Source organism: Osmerus mordax, chromosome 15, assembly GCF_038355195.1.
Source record: "Osmerus mordax isolate fOsmMor3 chromosome 15, fOsmMor3.pri, whole genome shotgun sequence".
NCBI lineage: Eukaryota > Metazoa > Chordata > Actinopteri > Osmeriformes > Osmeridae > Osmerus > Osmerus mordax.
Genome location: NC_090064.1, coordinates 12,824,060 through 12,843,050, shown reverse-complemented (window position 1 = coordinate 12,843,050; position 18,991 = coordinate 12,824,060). Strand labels below are relative to the sequence as shown.

Below are 18,991 nucleotides of genomic sequence, written 5' to 3'. Positions count from 1 at the left end.
AATGAAGCTCCTTCTCTCCCCCTCTCTCTCTCTCCCCCCGCTCCCGCTCCCTCTGCAGTCCAGTCCACCGTGGTGTGTGAGGTGTGCTCCAGCCCCAGCGACCTGCAGGACCTCCTGCTGTGCTCCAGCTGTGGCCGCCACTACCACGGCTCATGTCTGGAGATGGGCACCACGCCTCTAAGGAGGGCAGGCTGGCAGTGCCCGCCCTGCAAGGTCTGCCTCACCTGCAGGTGAGCGCTGAGTGACACGTCCACTTTCAAAGGAAGAAGAAAGCGGTTTCATTTATTCATTTTGTTCATTCATCTATTTTATTCAATGCTCATAGAATCATTCATCCATCTGACTCAGAATGTATCGATGCTTTTCATCCCTCCATATGCCCCACTTCCGCTTACCTGCTGTACAAGTTCTGTCGTTTTTGAGCATAGATGTTAAAGCTTGAGAGATGAAGAACTGTTCACTGAAACATGAGTTCAGTGGAATTGTGAGGGAGTTTATTAAGTGTGTGCATACAATGTTTGATCGCCTTCAAGCCCACAAACACACATGCAAACAGACACTCACACACACACACACATCTCTATCCCTTTGAAAACATTTGAATGTGTGCAGTTTTCTGTGTGTGTTTGTGCGAGAACGCTACTCGCGTTTGTGGGGAGTGTAGAATTGAATATCAGATGAAGATCTTTTGAGGACAATCTACAAAGAGTCTGTTACTAGAGTCTCCTTAATGGGAGTAAGTGAAAAACAAGCTAGCCTAGACTCTGATCCAGCCTTGGACAAATTAACCAGGAACATTCATCACACCAGGGCAAACTTTATTAGACTTTCAAGTTATAAAAAAATAAAAAAGGACAGATTTATCAAATGCGATGAAGCTTGGTGTTCAGGTCCTTATCTCTCTTTGTCTCACTCTCTCTCTCTTTGTCTCACTCTCTCTCTCTTTGTCTCACTCTCTCTCTCTCTCTCTCTCTCTCTCTCTCTCTCTCTCTCTCTCTCTCTCTCTCCCCCTCCCCCTGTCTTTCTTGCTCTCTTTCTCGCTCTCTCTCTCTTTGTTCCCTTAGTCTTAGAGGAGCTGAGGAGGGAAAATATATCAAACACACAGAGCAGTTTGATTCCAACCGATGGGAGTTAGGGGAATTGAAAATCGCGGGGCCTGGGTTAAATGAGAAGGGGGGGGAGACACTTGGGAGTGTGTGTGTGTGTGTGTGTGTGTATTTGTGTATGTGAGAGTGTGTATTTGTGTAGGTGAGCATGTGTGTAGGTCTATTTGTCACAGCTGTAAATCTCTAATGTTGTTCTCATTCAGTTTGGATTTGCATCAGCTGAAATGCAGGCCGTAAATCTGTATAGACGTGCATACTCACACACAGCAGAATGATTTAATGCATACCAAAATTAAAAAGCCTTTAAAAATTCTTAGATGCACTGTCATTGGTGCATGCACCTGCAGTATCAGGATGTTGGCACAGACTGGAGATCACCAGGAGATTGAGTAATGATGAAATGTTGTGCTGAACCACTTTGTGTGTGTGTGTGTGCAGGACCCGTGGTGACGACAGCCAGATGTTGGTGTGTGAACTGTGTGATAAAGGTTACCACACCTACTGTCTGCAGCCTGTCATGGAACATACACCCACCAACGGGTGGAGGTGTAAGGTGAGGCACACACACATTATTGGGGGAGATCAGGAGGGAGGTGGGAGGGAGGGAGGGGGAAAGAAATAGACATGGTCAGATAAAGGGAAAGGGATACTTTTGTCCTGTACTGTCAAGTAGAATGAGACAAACACCCTCTAAACAAGAGCTTCCAGATAACACTGTATCTGTAATCACACTTCATTGTCCCTTGCCTGCTGTTTGTCTCTCTCTCTCTGTCTGGTCTTTGAAGGAATTTCAAGTGCTTTATTGGCATGTGACTAGATATTTCAAATATTGCCAAAACACGTACAGCTTGCAGACATGAATCTACATATTTACATTTTTTAAATGCATACATAAACCTCTCTGTTTCCATATACTGTACCTCTCTCTCTCATTTACTCTCTCTCTCTCTGTCTCTGTCTCTGTCTATCTCTCTCTCTGTCTCTGTCTATCTCTCTCTCTCTCTCTCTCTCTCTGTATATCTCTCTCTCTCTCTCATTTACTCTCTCTCTTTCTCTCATCTTGTTCCTAGTCCCCTAAGAGTCTTTAGGCAGTTTTTTATTCTGCAGTAGAAAAAGCTTTTGGGGCTTTTAGAGCCATTTTGTTGCTGCTTTTAGTGAAAAGGAGGAGTGGAGTGATGCACACACACATTTTGCATGCTCACACACACACACACACACACACACACACACACACACACACACACACACACACACACACAGTCTAAAGAGAAGCTCCCTTCCATCATATTCCAGACAGGCAGACTTTCCCTGGCTAGCCAGTTTGTGTCGTGAAGATGCCCCAGTACAGCAAGCTAACCCACTGTCTGGCTGGCAGACCCAGATAGGGTTCCGTCTGTGTGTGTGTGTGTGTGACCATGATACCTCGGACGGGTGTCGATTTTCACTGCTGTAGCTTAGTGTTGGCTGCTCTAGTTTGGAGATAGATTGTGTGTGTGTGTGTGGGTGCATGCATTTCAGTTTGTTTTCTATCCTTTTCTTACCAATGTCTTGACCCCTTCCCAGAACTGTCGGGTGTGCAGCCAATGTGGTGTGAGGGCGTCCGGCCAGTGGGCCAATCACCCATCGCTGTGTGAGGTGTGTCGGCCTGCCCTGCCCTGCCCCTTCTGTGGCCGTGCCCCAGACCCCAACAAGCCTCACGACTATCTCACCTGCAACACCTGCAAGAGGTAAGGCATTCACAAACACACACACTCAAAACACATTCAGCTTCCTCACCAATTGCTTCCGCATTAGCCACGATAAACATCATAATTTTTTTCTCTCTCTCTTTTTCTCTCATTCTTTTCCTAGATGGGTGCATACAGAGTGTGTGGAGCAGGGAGGGGGGGAGGGCGCTGACCCCCCCTCTCAAAACAACTTTGAATGCAGTCTCTGTAAACCCTTGGATCTGGAGACAGACATGGAGATTAGCCAATCACACAACAGCCCTAGTCATATCAGCCTATCCCTGCCTAGCCCCTCTCAAACACAGACATGTTCCAATCATGCTAGCCCAACACATACTAGCCCAGCACATGTTGGCTCTACCACTGTTAACCTAATCAATGTTAGCCCAACTCATGAGAGGTCTATGCATGTTAGCCCCATGCATGTCCCTGTCGTTGCTAGCCCAGTTCATGCCAGCCCCAGCCATGCTAGTCAAATTAGCTCCATACCTCCAGGCCCTTGCCCAGCCCAGACAGAAACTAGCCCCATGTGCACTCAGGATAGCCCCATGGAGTCTAGCCCTATACATTCTAGTCCACCTCACGCAAGTCCATCTCATTCTAGCCCCGCTCATTTAAACCCTACATCACCTTCATGTCCTTCCCAGGCACCGTCTAGCCCAATGTGCACTCAAGCTAGCCCAACAAATGCTAGCCCCACTGATTCTATGCCAACAGATGCTAGCATAAAAGATGCTAACTCAACCGATGTTAGTGCAGCAGGTGCTAGCCCAACACATGTTAGCAGTCCTCATGTTAGCCCAACACATGCTAGCCCACCTCGTGTTGGCCACAATCAGCTGAGCCTTAACTATGCTAGCCATAGCCATGATAGCCTAATTCATGCTAGTCAAACTCATGCAAGTGCTAGCCTAGCAAGCCCTAGTCATACTATCCCCGTCCACATCTGCCCAAGTCCAGACCAGATGTATCCTAGCGCCAAGGAGGACAGACCCATCTCACCTTCCCCTCTCCAGACACAAACTAGAACCTCCTACACCATGTCCAGTCCTTCCCAGGCCACACAGGACAGCCCAGTGAACACAGACTCCACCATGGATACGCAGTCCAGCCCCAAACAGGATAGCCCTTCACACTTTAGTCCCAGGCCACCTAGCGCTAGTCCACTAAGCCCCAGTCCACTTAGCCTCTTACCCAACCAGACACAGGCAAGCACAGACATACAAACCGAGTATAGTCCAACCTCACCCTGCCCTGCATCACCAAGCTCCTGTCCACCTAGCCCCATCTCTGCTCAGGCCCAGACGAGCCCCGCTTTGACTTATAATAGTCCTGTTGTTAGCCCATTCTCCACACCAGCAAGCCCAGCCCCACCCCTCTCAACCCCCGTAAGCCCAGCCCATCTCCAGACCACCTCAACCCCACCAAGCCCTGCCCAGCTCCTACCCACCTCAACCCCACCAAGCCCTGCCCAGCTTCAGCCCACCTCAACCCCACCAAGCCCTGCCCAGCTTCAGCCCACCTCAACCCCAGCAAGCCCTGCCCTGCTCCTACCCAACTCAACCCCAGCAAGCCCTACCCATCTCCAGCCCACCTCAACCCCAGCAAGCCCTGCCCAGCTCCTACCCACCTCAACCCCAGCAAGCCCTACCCATCTCCAGCCCACCTCAACCCCACCAAGCCCTGCCCAACTCCAACCCACCTCAACCCCAGCAAGCCCTGGCCAGCTCCAACTCACCTCAACCCCACCAAGCCCTGCCCAGCTCCTACCCACCTCAACCCCACCAAGCCCTGCCCAGCTCCCACCCACCTCAACCCCCGTAAGCCCAGCCCATCTCCAGCCCACCTCAACCCCACCAAGCCCTGCCCAACTCCAACCCACCTCAACCCCAGCAAGCCCTGCCCAGCTCCTACCCACCTCAACCCCACCAAGCCCTGCCCAGCTCCTACCCACCTCAACCCCAGCAAGCCCAGCCCATCTCCAGCCCACCTCAACCCCACCAAGCCCTGCCCAGCTCCTACCCACCTCAACCCCACCAAGCCCTGCCCAGCTCCTACCCACCTCAACCCCACCAAGCCCTGCCCAGCTCCTACCCACCTCAACCCCACCAAGCCCTGCCCAACTCCAGCCCACCTCAACTCCAGCAAGCCCTGTCCATGAAGCCACTGATCCAGAGCCAGAACCAACCATGGGTGAGTGATACATACTCCTTATATTGGTGTGCTGCATTACTCTGTCATATTGTGTGTACGTGTGTGTGAGCACGTATGCATTTCTGGCTGTTTGTTTGTGTGTGTGTGTGTGTGTATGGCCCTGTAAGGCTGCAGATCTCAGAGCTGTAGTATGTACGTTTCCATAGTTCCCAGAGAGGGGAAAAGAGCATCAATTACTGGCTGTGCTGTGCTCATAGTAGCCGGTGGTGACCAATCAGAGACAACCCTGCAAGCTCATAGCCAGTTGTATTTTCCAGGAAGACCTTATTACTGGGCCTAATGAAAATGGACGCTCCTAGCTGCCTGGCAGACTGGAGGAGGAGGGAGAGACAGAGGGGGGTGGGAGCTGTAGGAGGGGATAAGGATGGACATGCAGGGGGAAGGAGAGGAAGGGGGGAAGAATGAGGAGGGGGGAAGCAGTCATGCCGGCAGGTTTGGAAGCTAGCAGGTAGGCAGAATGAACAAGAGATGGAGGAAAGAAGGGAGAGGGGAGAGACGGGCAGACAGACAGTCAGAATTGAATGAAGGTATGCAGGCAGAGAGAGAGAGGGAGGCAGGCATGTAGATGGGCGGATGAGAAGGATGAAGGGGTGAGGAGGAGAGGTGTGTATTCATAGCATCTAGGCATAGAAAAGTAAGGAAATAAATATGAGGCTCTACCTCTCTCTATAGTGTGTGTGTATATATATATATATATATACAATCTCTGGATGCTTCAGTTCTCTCCCTCCCTTTGTCTCATATGGTCTTTCTCTCCCAACAATTTCACTCTCTCTCGCCCCACTCTCTCTTTCTCTGTCGTGCCATGCTGTAGTGCATTTATTTTTTTCCTCATTCCTTTTCCCCCACCTCCTTCATCTTGTCCCTCCCTGTCTCCACTCCCTGTTCTATTTGGGTGCTGCCAGGAGTGATGGGGAGAGAGAGAGAGAGGTGAAGGAGGGATGGAGAGTGAGGTGAAGGTGTGATGGAGAGAGAGAGATGATGGAGAGAGGGGAAGAAGTGATGGGGAGAGAGAGAGAGGTGAAGTTGTCTCCCTCAGAGGATGTAGACTGACAGCCCCACTCAGGGGTGTTACCGAGGCGACGAGGGGGGAGGTAGTGAAGGAGGAAGAGGGGACGGGTGGGTGGGTGGGGAATAAAAAGGAAGCAAATAGTATCAGCAGAAAGAGAGACTGAGAGGCAGGGGGAAAAGGAGAAATAATCTGTCTGTACTTGGCATGTTTTTGACTGAGTAAGATTCAGAGAGGGCAAAGTTTCAGACCTATTGCTGCAGAGAGGGCTTAGCACCATTCAGCGTTGCTGGAGTGATGGAGGGAGGGGAGGAGAGGGGGATAGACGGAGGGTGTGTTGGCCTGGCATTTTTCTGTCCCTCCTGCTCCAGCCTCCGCTCTGGGAGGGAGAGAAGGGTGGGGGATGCATCTGGGGTGGGGGGGGGGGGGACAGAGGGGAGGCGGGTGGGGGGGGGGGGGAGAGGGAGAGGGAGAGGGGGGAGCAGGGTAGAATACTCGGGAGACAGTGCCGGTGAGTTAAAAATAGCTCCCAGGTCTCAGCCAATAGGAGCTCTTACTGGCCTCCCCATCTCAAAAACGATAGGCACATGGTCGCCGTGGCAGCAGGAGGCTGGGTTGGAACAGCGCTGTTTTCTGCCCCTGCAGAGGAGTACAGATACATCCTTCACTTTCTCTCCTCCTCTATGTTCCTCCCTTCCCTCCCTCGAACTTTTTCACTTTTTACTCTCCCACACTCTCTCTCTCTCTCTCTCTCTCTCTCTCTCTCTCTCTCTCTTTCTCTCTCTCTCGTTTCTCTCACCCCCTTTCCTTCTCTCCCTCATATTGTACAAGTCTGGCACTCTGCCCAGCTCTGCCGTGTGTGTGTGTGTGCGTGCGTGTGTGTGTGTGGGCGTCCTTCCTCCCCACACTATCCCCTTGAGTATAAACTAACTGGCACGTCCGTTTCATCTTCCCACTGCTCAGATTGAGTGATTAGTCAGACGCTGGCTGTGCAGTTGACACTGTGTGATTAGCATTGACGCTAACTTCTGGACACTGCTCCATCGGCTGCGTTAGCATTGATGCTAAATTCTGGACCCTGCTCCATCAAATGCGCTAGCATTGATGCTAACTTCTAGATGCTGCTCCATCAGCTGTGTTAGCATTAATGCTAACTTCTGGACCCTGCTGCATCAGATGTGTTAGTCCCTGATGGAAACTAAATTCACTGTTCACCTACTGGCCACGTCTTTCTGCCAAGAAGTGTGGGAATAGGTTTGGCTGGCAGGGGATTTGGCTTGGTCAGGATAGTGAGTGTATGTGAATGATCATGACTCAGCAGGATAATTAGATGTCAGATTCTGGGTTCGAGGGGCTGTAGTTGGTTCAGGGTAGCTCTAAAAGAAAGAGCTCAGTAGTTCTGTAGCTCAGTGAATTTGTCTCACTCCATTCTGGGCCAGAATGTTGTTTTGTTCCATCCTGGAAACCTTCGCAGCGGCGATTTTAACGAGAACAAGGGGGCCCGGTTGTCATGGAGACGTATCCCTACGCGGGCTTTACGACACGGGCTGCAATTTTTTCTGACTCAAAGAAAAGAGGGATGATGGGAGAGGAGGAGAAGAGGGGGTCGACAGGAGGAAAAGAGGAGAGGGATGACTGGAGAGAAGGATGAAAAAAGTACAGTAGAATGTCGGATAAAAACGGTTGGAAAAGAGACAATGGAATGATGGTAGTAGTGGTGGTAACTGCCTTTCCCTATCCAGACCCATTTATTTCAGTGTGAAGGGATGAATAGAGAAAGAGGAGAGAGAGATAGATAGATGGATCACAAATAGGTGGAGGAAGAGGGGGGGGGCTGACTGGAGGCCTAGAACCGGGAGAGTGGGAGGAAGATGATGACAAGGACGAAAAGGAGGAATGGATAGAGGGAAAGAGGGAGGGGGAGAGATAAGGACCTTGAAGACATGTTCTTATTAGTGTGGCATCATAGCCTAATTAAGTGGGTGTGTGAACTGCTGTGATTGAATGACACCGACTGTTGTCTGTTGGGTTGAGAATAGAGACTCATACTGATACTACAGGAACGCCAACATGGTCCACTAAATCTTTTTATCCCACAAGACAAATTAGTAGGCAAAATTATTTGCTGAAATTTGGGATTTAAAAAGAAAAAACATTATTTGCATAAATGCTAAATCAACCATGGACACAGCTGCAGTAGAATATATATATTTTTTCCACTTTCTTTTTCTTTGTTTTTTACGTGGTAATTAGAAACTTCTTCAGATTGAGTTCGAAAGGAGCAACACCTTCAGTAACTGAGGTTTATTTCATCTTCGTGTTTGTCTCACTGCCAGGTGTCTGATGCCACTCTGCTGTACTGAATACCTGTGAGGACGTTCTTAATTAATCTGCAGTGTCTATGCCAAACTTATCTTTTTGCTAAATCTGTCTCTTTGCCAATCTTGTCTCTGTAAAGCCTGTGTCCCTACCCACCTCCTCTGGCCAAAAGCTGCCCTGTTATTTGGATGGAGAAAGCTAACAGCCTATACAACGTGACTGACACATCTCTCTCTGTCCCCCTCTTTTCCCTCTCTGTTGCTCTCTTTTGGTCTATTTTTGTCTCTTTCTCTCAATTCCTAGATGTATTCATGGCTGTTGTGGAGCCAGAGAGGGAGGAAGAGATGGACGAGGAAGACGAGGATGAGGTGGTGAATCATAAGGAGGTGCAGCTACAAGTTGAGGAGAAGGAGCAGAACGACCTGCCACTACAGGAAGAGGAGGAGGAGATGGAGGTACAACTGGAGGAGGACATTTTGCAGAAAAACGAGGAGGTGGATCTAATCGAGAAGGTACTACACATGGAGGTGCAAGAGCCAAAGTGGGATGAAGAGAAGGTAGAGGAACACCAGGATGTGTTGCTGCAGCCGTTGCAGAGGGAGGAGCTACAGCAGAGGGAGGAGCTACAGCAGAGGGAGGAGCTACAGCAGAGGGAGGAGCTACAGCAGGAGGAGGAGCTACAGCAGAATGAGGAGTTGCAGGAGGAGGGGCTAAAGCCAGAGGAGGAGTTGCTGGAGGAGGGGCTAAACTTGGAGGAGGGGCTAAAGCAGAATGAGGAGTTGCAGGAGGAGGAGCTAAAGCAGAATGAGGAGTTGCAGGAGGAGGAGCTAAAGCAGAATGAGGAGTTACAGGAAGAGGAGCTAAAGCAGGAGGAGTTACAGGGGCAGAAGGAGGAGCTGCAAGAGGATCTGCGTTTGGTCGAGGAGGATCAACAACATGAAATGCAGCAGCTTGAGAAGGAGGAGGAACAGAACCAGGAAGAGGAGCAGGAGGAGGAGCAGGAGGAGGAGCAGTCTCAGGAGGGAGATGCTACTGCCAGCCCTCAGCAGAAGGAGGAGGTGGAGCAGGAAGAGGAGATGTCTCAGGAGGGAGATGCTACTGCTAGCCCTCAGCAGAAGGAGGAGGCGGAGGAATTGAAAATGTCTCCAGCAGGTAAAGTCTACTCTTGTTCCTTACCTCCTTTCCTAACCCTCCCGCCCATAACCGCACATGCGCAATTATACTTAACACTTACCTCCTTTCCTTACCTCCTTTCCTAACCCTCCGGTCCTTACCTCCTTTCCTAACCCTCTGTCTTCATCACATTCATTTATCCTGATGGTTTGTGTTTTCTCGTCTCCAGGGCCTGACTCTGCCCAGGAGATCCAGGTGACAGTCACCCTGACTGAGGGACCAGAGGCATCTTCTACTGCTGCCTCTCCAGGGGACGCCTCTCCACTCTCACTCCAAGCCTCCTCCCAGACTTCCCCCCTCTCCCTCCAGACCCTTCCAGTCTGTCCCTCCCAGGTCTCTCCCACCAGACCTCAGGCCTCGCCCCTCTCACCACAGGCCTCACAACTGTCTGCCCAAGCCTCCAATACCTCACCGCTGGCCTCACCGCTGGCCTCACCGCTGGCCTCACCGCTGGCCTCACCCCAGGCCTCACCCCTCTCACCTCAGGCCTCACCCCTCTCTGCCCAAGCCTCCAAGACGTCAGCTCAGGCCTCACCCCTCTCACCTCAGGCCTCACCCCTTTCACCTGAGGCCTCACCCCGAGCCTCACCCCTCTCAACCCAGGCCTCTCATCTCTCTGCCCAAACCTCCAATACCTCACCCCAGGCCTCCCCCCTCTCACCCCAGGCCTCACCCCAAACCTCTAATACCTCACCCCAGGCCTCCACCCTCTCACTCCAGGCCTCACCCCGAACCTCCAATACCTCACCCCAGGCTTCACCCCGGGCTTTACCCCAGGCCTTTCTCTTCTCTGCCCAGGCCTCCAATACCTCACCCGAGGCCTCAGCCCTCTCACCCCAGACCTCAGCCCAGGCCTCACCCCTTTCACCCGAGGCCTCATCCCTCTCACCCCAGGCCTCAGCCCAGGCCTCACCCCTCTCATGCGAGGCCTCACCCCTCTCACCCCAGGCCTCAACCCAGGCCTCACCCCTCTCACCCGAGGCCTCACCCCTCTCACCCCAGGCCTCAGCCCAGGCCTCATCCCTCTCACCCCAGGCCTCAGCCCAGGCCTCATCCCTCTCACCCCAGGCCTCAGCCCAGGCCTCATCCCTCTCACCCCAGGCCTCACCCCTCTCACCCCAGGCCTTAGCCCAGGCCTCATCCCTCTCACCCCAGGCCTCACCCCTCTCACCCCAGGCCTTAGCCCAGGCCTCATCCCTCTCACCCCAGGCCTCATCCCTCTCACCCCAGGCCTCAGCTCTCTCACCCCAGACCTCAGCCCAGGCCTCACCCCTCTCACCCCAGACCTCACCCCAGGCCTCTCTCCTCTCTGCCCAAGCCTCCAGTAGCTCACCTCAGGCCAGCCTGTTTTCACCCCAGGCCTCATCCCTTCCAGAGTCTCCTTCAAGGACTAGGCCACTAGCCCCTGCCTCACCTCTCTCCCTCAGGGATTCTCCCCTCACCTCCCAGGCCTTCCCACTCACTGAATCTAGTGCAAAAACCTCAGCCGATGCTTCACACCCCTCCCCCCAGAGAACAACCACATCTCCCCTTCTTGTACCTTTCTCCCCCCTCACTAGATCTTCCTCCAGGGCAGTCTCTCCAGCAGCTCTCTCCCCAGTCTTCCCCAATGCCTCCCCTGTCTGCTCCCAGAGTACTGATTATCCAGTGGAGGAACACCAAGAAAAGGAAACAGCAAATAAGGAGCCAGAACCTGGGAAGGGGGCGGTACCAATGCCGGCAGAGGCACTGCTCAGTGATACGGAGGAGAAGAGCCAATCAGAGGTCTCCAAACCTGCCTTCGTCATTCTCACCAAAGAAAATATATCCCATGAAACTTTCCAGGACAAAGTACAGGAGGAGGAGGAGCCTATGGAAATAGCAGTGGAACCCACTCCTTTAGAACCTGATGTACCAGAGGAGAACCTTGAGGAGAACCTTTTAAAACCCATGGTGGATATTCCAGAAGAGGAGAGTAAGGAGGGCAAATCTGAGGAGGAAGAGAAATATGAGGAGCAGATTTTGGAGGAAAATGAAAAACAGGAGGAGCTGGTGGGGAATCAGCAGGAGGATGAAGAGGAGGAGGAGGAGGAGACAGAGATATTGGATATATTTGAACAGGGGGACGTGCCTCCCAGTGTTTTATCTGAGGCAGAGGATATACTAGGAGCCACAGGCTTCAGCCCTATTGCTGACCTGGATAGCACCGTCGATATGGAGATGGACAACACCCCTGCCAGCCATCGTAGCCTATCAGAACCCAGCTCTCCTCGAGGGCGGGGCCGAGCCTCCCAGACTCACCGCAGTTGGTCGCCTGATCTGTCCCTCAGACTGACTCAGTCTCCCTTCTCCACAGAGGCTTCTCCCAGAGAGGCCACCCCCTCTCCCACCAGAGAAGCCTCTCCACCCATGAGGGAGGCTATCCATTCTCGGGCTCTGACTCAAATCCAGGCTCAGCCTCAGGCCCAGTCTGGATACAACTCCAGTGGGCTTCCCACCACCATTATCCCCCTCACCCCCAAGATTGGCATGGGCAAACCTGCTATTTCCAAGAGGAGGTTTTCCCCAGGACGACCCAGAGTCAAACAGGTAAGAGCGCTGAGTCGTGTCTTGTTTTCCGCCTCTTCACAGGAAAAGTGTGGCTGAGCGGTTAGGGTGTCGGGCTCGTAATCTGAAGGTTACCGGTTCAATTCCCGGCTGTGCCAAATGACGTGTCTTTGGGCAAGGCACTTCACCCTACTTGCCTCGGGGGGAATGATGTCCCTGTACTTACTGTAAGTCGCTCTGGATAAGAGCGTCTGCTAAATGACTAAATGTAAATGTAAGTTCCAGCAAAGATGACAATGTTCGTCTTGTAGGTGTGAACCTGCCCTGTATGGTGTTCTTCAATAATTGTCTTCTTTTGGTGATGCGATGAGGCGGTTCTGCCTTTGTGTAGTACCCTTCCCTGCTTTCATCCCCTCTACAGTTATTTTAGCTGTCCTCCTGTACCCAGCTCCACCTCCCCATGGTCCTGACAGGACTCACCTAGTGTTCTACATATTATACATTATCTTCCTCTTGCTGCTCCTCTTCCTGTTTCTTATGCTGCTTCCTGTTTGTCCTCCCTCTGGTGGTGCTGTGCCCCAATAACCAGCACAGCCAGGGCAGCGTAGGGTAGTGTAGGGTAACGAGATTCTGACTGGTCTCTTTCTTTCTCTCTGTGTCTCTCTCCTCTTTCTCTCTGTTGAGGCTTTGATGTTGAGTCGAAGGAGGAGGAGGGGGGGGGGGGGGGAGAACAAGGTGTGAGGTGGGGGAGGTTTAAAGGAGATGTTTTAATTCAGAATGAAGCTCATTGAGGCACGAAGCACGGCACAAACCCCATTTTCACTGAGCCGAGCTGCAGAGAGGGAGAGGAGATGAAGTGAAGGATGCAGGGATCTGAATTTAGAAAGAAGGAGCTTGGTCTTCTTTTAAAAGAGAAAGACACAGGGAAAGGAAAAAAACATTTGTATGTTGTCTGAACCCGTAGGATATGATTGGAACGGTGAATTGCAAACCAAATCATCCCTTGTTCTTATGGTTTGAGTCTTTCCCAGGATATAAAATACAGTTGTGGTTGGGATTGGGACTTGCTGGATCTAAGGTATATTTTTGGGGGTGATTTGTCAGCCACCTTCGGGCTCTGATGTAGCTTGAACCAAAGAGTCACCTTGTTGAGGCCTTGACGACGCTTCTGCAGGCACAGAAGGTTCTGGCTGGTGGGTTTACGGTGGGTTCCCTTGTGCATCAAGACACAGGCTTCATACAGACTCAATATACTGGATAGCGGAATTTCAAAACTCAAAGTTGCTCCTCCACAGATTCTTTAGTTTCTCTCTTCCATCCCCCTCCATCCTCCACTCCCCTGAGACAAGCCCGTCTCCAGTATATATAATAATCCACAGGGTGGGTTTCCCACGTGTGTGATCCTCAGGCATGCACCCCCCACACAGACACTCTTGGCTTACTAGCCTCACAGATGGTTGATATGTTTGCTAGATGACAATGAAGTGGTGTGGCGAGTATACATGTAATCTGGCCCTCACCTCCAGCTAGCCAGGCTCTCCTGTCTCACATCCCCCCCTCGGCATGGACCAGGCCTGTTGAAGTTGCCCGCTCATCTCCAGTTAAAAATGGATTGCCTCTTGCGATGAAGAGGATAGAATGGTCCCTCTACCTCGGAGAACTGCTAAGCTAAGACATAGAGTACAAGTACTGCTGACTGGCTTGAAAAGTGGGAATGGAAAGAGGAACTGAGATTTGAAAAAGAGGGGAGCCACCAACCCACCAAGGGTCCATATTCCCTTCCGTCTTTCTATCCATTCTTTTTCTCTTTCTTTTCTTTGTGTCACCCGTTCTTGGAGTGTGTTGACTAAGTTGTCATGTGTCATGTATTCAGAGCATGTTGGATGCTTGGATTGCGTAATCACATTCAGATTCACAGTGAATGATCAGACCCACATTTAACTCATGTTATTAACCCATGTTGCGAATGCATCGGAATGTGTGTATGTCTCCCAGCTATGTTTTTTGTTTGTTATTTCTGTTTACTTTTTATATCTGACTGTTTGAAGCTGTCTTGTGTTTCAGTGAATGCTGTTTGGTTTCATTGAGAAGTGTTAGATGTACAAACAGGGATTTGGGACAGCAAGCAAACAAGACGGAAGAGAGAGAGAGAGAGAGAGAGAACAGAGGGAGAGAGAGAGAGAGAACACACAGGGAGAGAGGGATGAAGGGACGGTGGGAATGAGAGGCAAAGCGACGCGATGCAAACCCACGGCAGTTAGTTAGATAGTTTATATATTATTTACGTCTCTGAAATGATTTCGCTTTGTAAAACAAAAAATGGCAAGAAGGAGGGAAAAAAGCACCCCAGTTGCTACGGTGTTTGCAGTATTGAGACTAATTATATTGGCTGTGGTCTCCACGGTGATTACAATGTTTAACAAGCTAAACGCTCCCCGGGACAATTTTAATATTGAATTCCCACGGCGACCGTTGCCGTGTTTATGTCTGGCGTGGAGAGCGGCGTCGGCGGTGGCGGGGTGCTCACGCTGACACAACCCCACTCTGTTTTGTAAACACGCCAATATACCGCCGTGGCCACTGGCTGCCATGGCAACCGGCGTGTGTCTGACAGCAGGGGTTACGCCTTTGTTGAGAACTGTTAAGAGGGAATTGGATGGCAAAACTGTTTGATTAGTCGCCGTCATGACCGCCGATAGCGTGTTGTTGACGTGTTTGGTAGCTCAGTCATTGGATGCTTCCTCCTGCCTCACACATACTGTGTGATCTTTGAACTTCTATGTCCAGAATTAGGTGAAAGTAAAGTCAAAGTGAGGAGGAGATTCCCTAAACAGTTCTGTCTATTCCGTGAAGGTTCTCTCTTTCCCCCTCCCTCTCTTTTTCCGAAGTCTAGTCTGTCCCAACCCCTGTGTGGGCTCCTAGTGATGTGATTTACGTGTTTTGTTTTTGCCTGATTCTTTTGTTCTGAATAACATTTCTTTTTTGCCTGATTGATTTCTGCCTGAGATTTTTTTCTCTGTTTGTGACTGTTGCATTTATATTACTGCATTTTGTTCCCCCTCCTCCTCACCATCTCCCTCACCCCTTCAACCACCCCCTCTCCTCCCTCACCCCCTCACCCCCTCTCCTCCCTCACCCCCTCTCTTCCCTCACCCCTTCAACCACCCCCTCTCTTCCCTCACCCTGTTCCTTCCACACCCTTTCATCCCGTCCTCCCTCACCCCCACTCCTCCCTCATCCCTTCACTCACCCTCTCTCACCTCTGCACCCACCTCTACCCCCGACCTCCCTAAACCCCCTCTACCCCTCCTCTCTCTACCCATACCTCCCCCTCCTCTAACCTCCCCCCTCGTCAGGGAGCATGGTGGAGTCCTCGCAGGGTGGGCAGCCCCCCCCAGCAGCAGGAGGAATCTGGGCAAGGGGGGTGGGACAGGGACAGCCCTAGAACCCGGCCCCCCCAGGACGCTACTTCCTGGAGCATGAGAGTGGTAAACACAGAGAGACCCCCCACCAACAATACCTCTTACACTCAAACTGCACCCCCCCTGACCTCTGTCTGTACCGATCAGAGTCTGTCTAGTTGGATGGATAAATATATTGATAGATAGGCTAGTTGGATGGAGGGGAGTTGATGGCTGAAGGATGTGGGACAGCTGTTTTGGGTGGGAGGGAGACATGGAGTGAATGTGAAATGGGGGAGGGGTTTTGGTGGAGGAGAGGAGAGGAAAAAGAGAGCTGGGTAGAGGGAGGATTGAGGAGGTACTGTAATGAGGAGTGACTGGAGTGGGAGGGTGAGAGAGAGAAAGAGAGAGAGAGAGAGAGAGAGGGGTGACCTACAAAAACACTAATTTTTTTCTTGCCCATTTCCACCACATGTATGTATTCAACAAGCCCCACATTATTTAAAATTATGTCCAGAGTCTGTATGTTAATTTATGTGAGCTATGTGAATGTTTTAAAAATGGGGAGGTAGGGATTTGTGTGTGTGTGTGCGTGAGAGAGAGAGAGAGAGAGAAAGATACATTGTGTGTGTTGTAGCGGAGGTATGCAGGCTCTGTGTGTGTGGGTGAGCGTTTTAGCATGGGAGTTTGTTTGTGTGTGTCTGTGGGTTGCTCTAGTCAGAGATGACGAGGTACTGAGTAAGATGGAGATGCAGGCATTAATGACACGTTTAATCTCGGCCTCCCTCCCCCATCTCTCTGTCTCTCTCTCTCTCTCCCCCTCAGGGGCGAGGCTCAGGGTTCCCAGGTAGGCGGAGACCCAGAGGAGCCAACCTATCAGGGCGAGGAGGGCGTGGCAGATCCAGGCTGAAGGCTGACCCCAGCCTCATGGTGACCCCCGGGGTATGACACTTCTCTCTCTCCCCGTTCATTCCTCTCCTCATCCATTCATCCCCTCATCCCCCTCATCCCTTCAGGACCTCAGATGTCTAGTTGGGTCTAGACGTGTTGGTGGCCTGCGGTTGTCACCAAATTGTTATCAAATTACTTTTACTTTCCCTGAGGACTTTTTTTTGGAGTACACTCGATTTAGTAAAATAACCCCACTTCTCTTTAGTCTATTCCTCCCTCCCTGCCTGTCTCCCTCTCTCTCCCTCCTCCCATTCCTCCCTCGCTCTCTCCCTCCCTCTGCATGTATGAATAATAGAGTTGGTAAATGTGCTTAGCTGGGTCCTGAGCTATGGGCGCCCACGTTAACAAGAAACCACTCAGGCCCAGAAATGCTGCTGGCGTGATGGTTGTGTGTGTGTGTGTGTGTGTGTGTGTGTGTGGTTCAGTGTTTGCTTGTGTGTGTGTGTGTGTGAGAGAACAGACAGACAGACAAACAGACAGAGTGTTTATGTATGTATTGTGGACTGGTATAAAGGTTACATAAACAGACTAGCCTTCAGAGACACTTGGGAGGCGTGGGTATTCCTCTGTGTGCCAAATAATAGTGCACTTACGAACACAAAACCAGCAGGTACAGTCTAATAGTAATCCAATAGCTTGTATAGGAGTTAACTAAGACTGTAATTGAATAGTTTCTCAACAATATACTCACCTACTCACTCTCTCTCTCTCACACAAAGACACAAACAAACACACACACACACACACACACACAGGATGGTTGTGTTGATGAGATGTTTCCTCCCCAGGCCCTGATGGTTGAGCAGCCTTACATGGTGAAGGAGGAGGAGGAGAACAGCATGCACAACACTGTGGTTATGTTCTCCACCTCCGACCACTTCACTCTCAGACAGGTGAGCTTGCTCTGTGTGTGTGTGTGTGTGAGAACATGGCTGTGTAAGGAAGCACGTTTCTCTTTCCAGACGACATGGCACACTGTGTTGGTAAACTTACTCCACCATACTTGAGTCTCCATCCTACACAGCCGGAGCGAGGTCATGAAGACTCCTGATCAGTTTTATTGACCTTGTTCTCCCCCTTCACCCCCTCCCTCTCCCCTTCATCCTGTCCCCTCCCTCACCCCTCCGCTCCCCAGGACATGTGTGTGGTGTGTGGGAGCTTCGGAAAGGGAGCAGAGGGCCGACTGCTGGCTTGCGCCCAGTGTGGCCAGTGTTACCACCCCTTCTGTGTCAACATCAAGGTGAGGAGTTGGCTTGTTCGATTGCTTGGAAGTGAATTAATGAATAAATCAGCGCGATCGATTGAACGACTGACCGCCTCATGGGTTCGTCCCGTGTGCGTAGATCACCCGTGTGGTCCTGAGTAAAGGCTGGCGTTGCTTGGAGTGCACGGTGTGCGAGGCGTGCGGCGAGGCCAGTGACCCCGGGCGGCTGCTGCTGTGTGACGACTGTGACATCAGCTACCACACCTACTGTCTGGACCCTCCCCTGCACACCGTCCCCAAGGGAAGCTGGAAGTGCAAGTGGTGAGTACACCTGTCAATCACACTGACATCTAACACGGTTCAAAAAAAAAAAAAAAAAAAAATATTACGCTTGTCTCCACTTTCTCCTCCCTCCCTTTCTTTCTCTCTGTCGCCCTTCATGCCTCTTCTCGCTCTCTTTCATGGTCCCACGCTTTCTCTCTCTTGCTGTGTGTCCGTGTCTATCATTCTCGCATTTTCTCCTTGTCTCTTTCTGCTTCCTTCTTCCTTCTATCTTTCTTTGTCTTGCTGTCTTAACCTCCCCCTCCCCCCCTCTCTGTGTATCAAGGTTTCCAGCTGTCAGACGGGGGAGAGGGTTTGCGGGGGAGGGGGGTGGTGGGGGTGTATTCCCTCAGGTCAGGTGTGATGTTACCATGGCTCGTCCTACTGTCAAACATTCTTAGAAGCTGTTGCTGTGATGACTCTGGTGCCTGTTGCCTACCTCTGACTGCCACTGGGAGTCCTGTGTGTATGTAAGGAGCAGTTGTTTTTCATGTGCAAGTATTGATTCCCTCCCTCCCTCCCCTCCCTCCCATCACCCCCTGTACCAGGTGTGTGTCCTGTACCCAGTGTGGTGCCACCTCCCCAGGCCGTGGGTGTGAGTGGCAGAACAACTACACCCGCTGTGGCCCCTGTGCCAGCCTGGAGTCGTGCCCGCTGTGTGCCAGGAGCTACCGTGACGACCAACTCATCCTGCAGTGTCGCCTGTGTGACAGGTGGGCACCCTCCCTCTGTTTCTCTGGATCCACCTTTCTCTGCCTCCGTGTCTCTCTCTCTCTCTCTCTCTGCCTCCCTCTCTCTCTCTCTCTGCCTCCCTCTCTTCTGTCTTTGCCTCTCTCTTTCTCTCTCTCTCTCTACCTTTCTCTGTCTCCTCTCTCTCTGTGTAGTGTGTTCATGTCTGGTTCTATCTCAGGTGGGTCCATGCCAGCTGCCAGGGTCTGAACTCGGACGAGGACGTGGAGAATGCTGCTGATGACGGCTTTGACTGCTCTCTTTGTACCACACACAGCCTGCCCTCGCATGGTGAGACACACACACACACA

The 18,991-nt window shown here is 51.5% G+C and overlaps 2 protein-coding genes across 12 annotated transcripts in view; both read left to right on the top strand.

Moving 5' to 3' along the window:
• Window positions 1-11,188, top strand: part of LOC136958007 (histone-lysine N-methyltransferase 2D-like) — a 30,557-nt gene extending 19,369 nt beyond the window's left edge. The window contains exons 9-15 of the mRNA XM_067252228.1: window positions 59-230; window positions 1,545-1,659; window positions 2,670-2,833; window positions 2,958-5,026; window positions 8,679-9,527; window positions 9,718-10,872; window positions 11,181-11,188. Of these exons, the coding sequence (XP_067108329.1) occupies window positions 59-230; window positions 1,545-1,659; window positions 2,670-2,833; window positions 2,958-5,026; window positions 8,679-9,527; window positions 9,718-10,872; window positions 11,181-11,188 (4,532 nt within the window). The remainder of the gene's footprint in view (window positions 1-58; window positions 231-1,544; window positions 1,660-2,669; window positions 2,834-2,957; window positions 5,027-8,678; window positions 9,528-9,717; window positions 10,873-11,180) is intronic.
• LOC136957617 (histone-lysine N-methyltransferase 2C-like) overlaps window positions 10,833-18,991 on the top strand; it is a 35,738-nt gene continuing 27,579 nt past the window's right edge. For 6 of the 11 annotated variants that reach the window (XM_067251677.1, XM_067251685.1, XM_067251686.1 and 3 more), the window contains exons 1-8: window positions 10,833-12,116; window positions 15,431-15,562; window positions 16,301-16,417; window positions 17,215-17,319; window positions 17,562-17,666; window positions 17,770-17,951; window positions 18,500-18,664; window positions 18,862-18,971. In XM_067251677.1, coding sequence (XP_067107778.1) covers window positions 11,262-12,116; window positions 15,431-15,562; window positions 16,301-16,417; window positions 17,215-17,319; window positions 17,562-17,666; window positions 17,770-17,951; window positions 18,500-18,664; window positions 18,862-18,971 — 1,771 coding nt within the window. In that variant the 5' untranslated portion in view covers window positions 10,833-11,261. The remainder of the gene's footprint in view (window positions 12,117-15,430; window positions 15,563-16,300; window positions 16,418-17,214; window positions 17,320-17,561; window positions 17,667-17,769; window positions 17,952-18,499; window positions 18,665-18,861; window positions 18,972-18,991) is intronic. The other 5 variants (XM_067251682.1, XM_067251684.1, XM_067251679.1 and 2 more) reach the window with 2 other exon arrangements.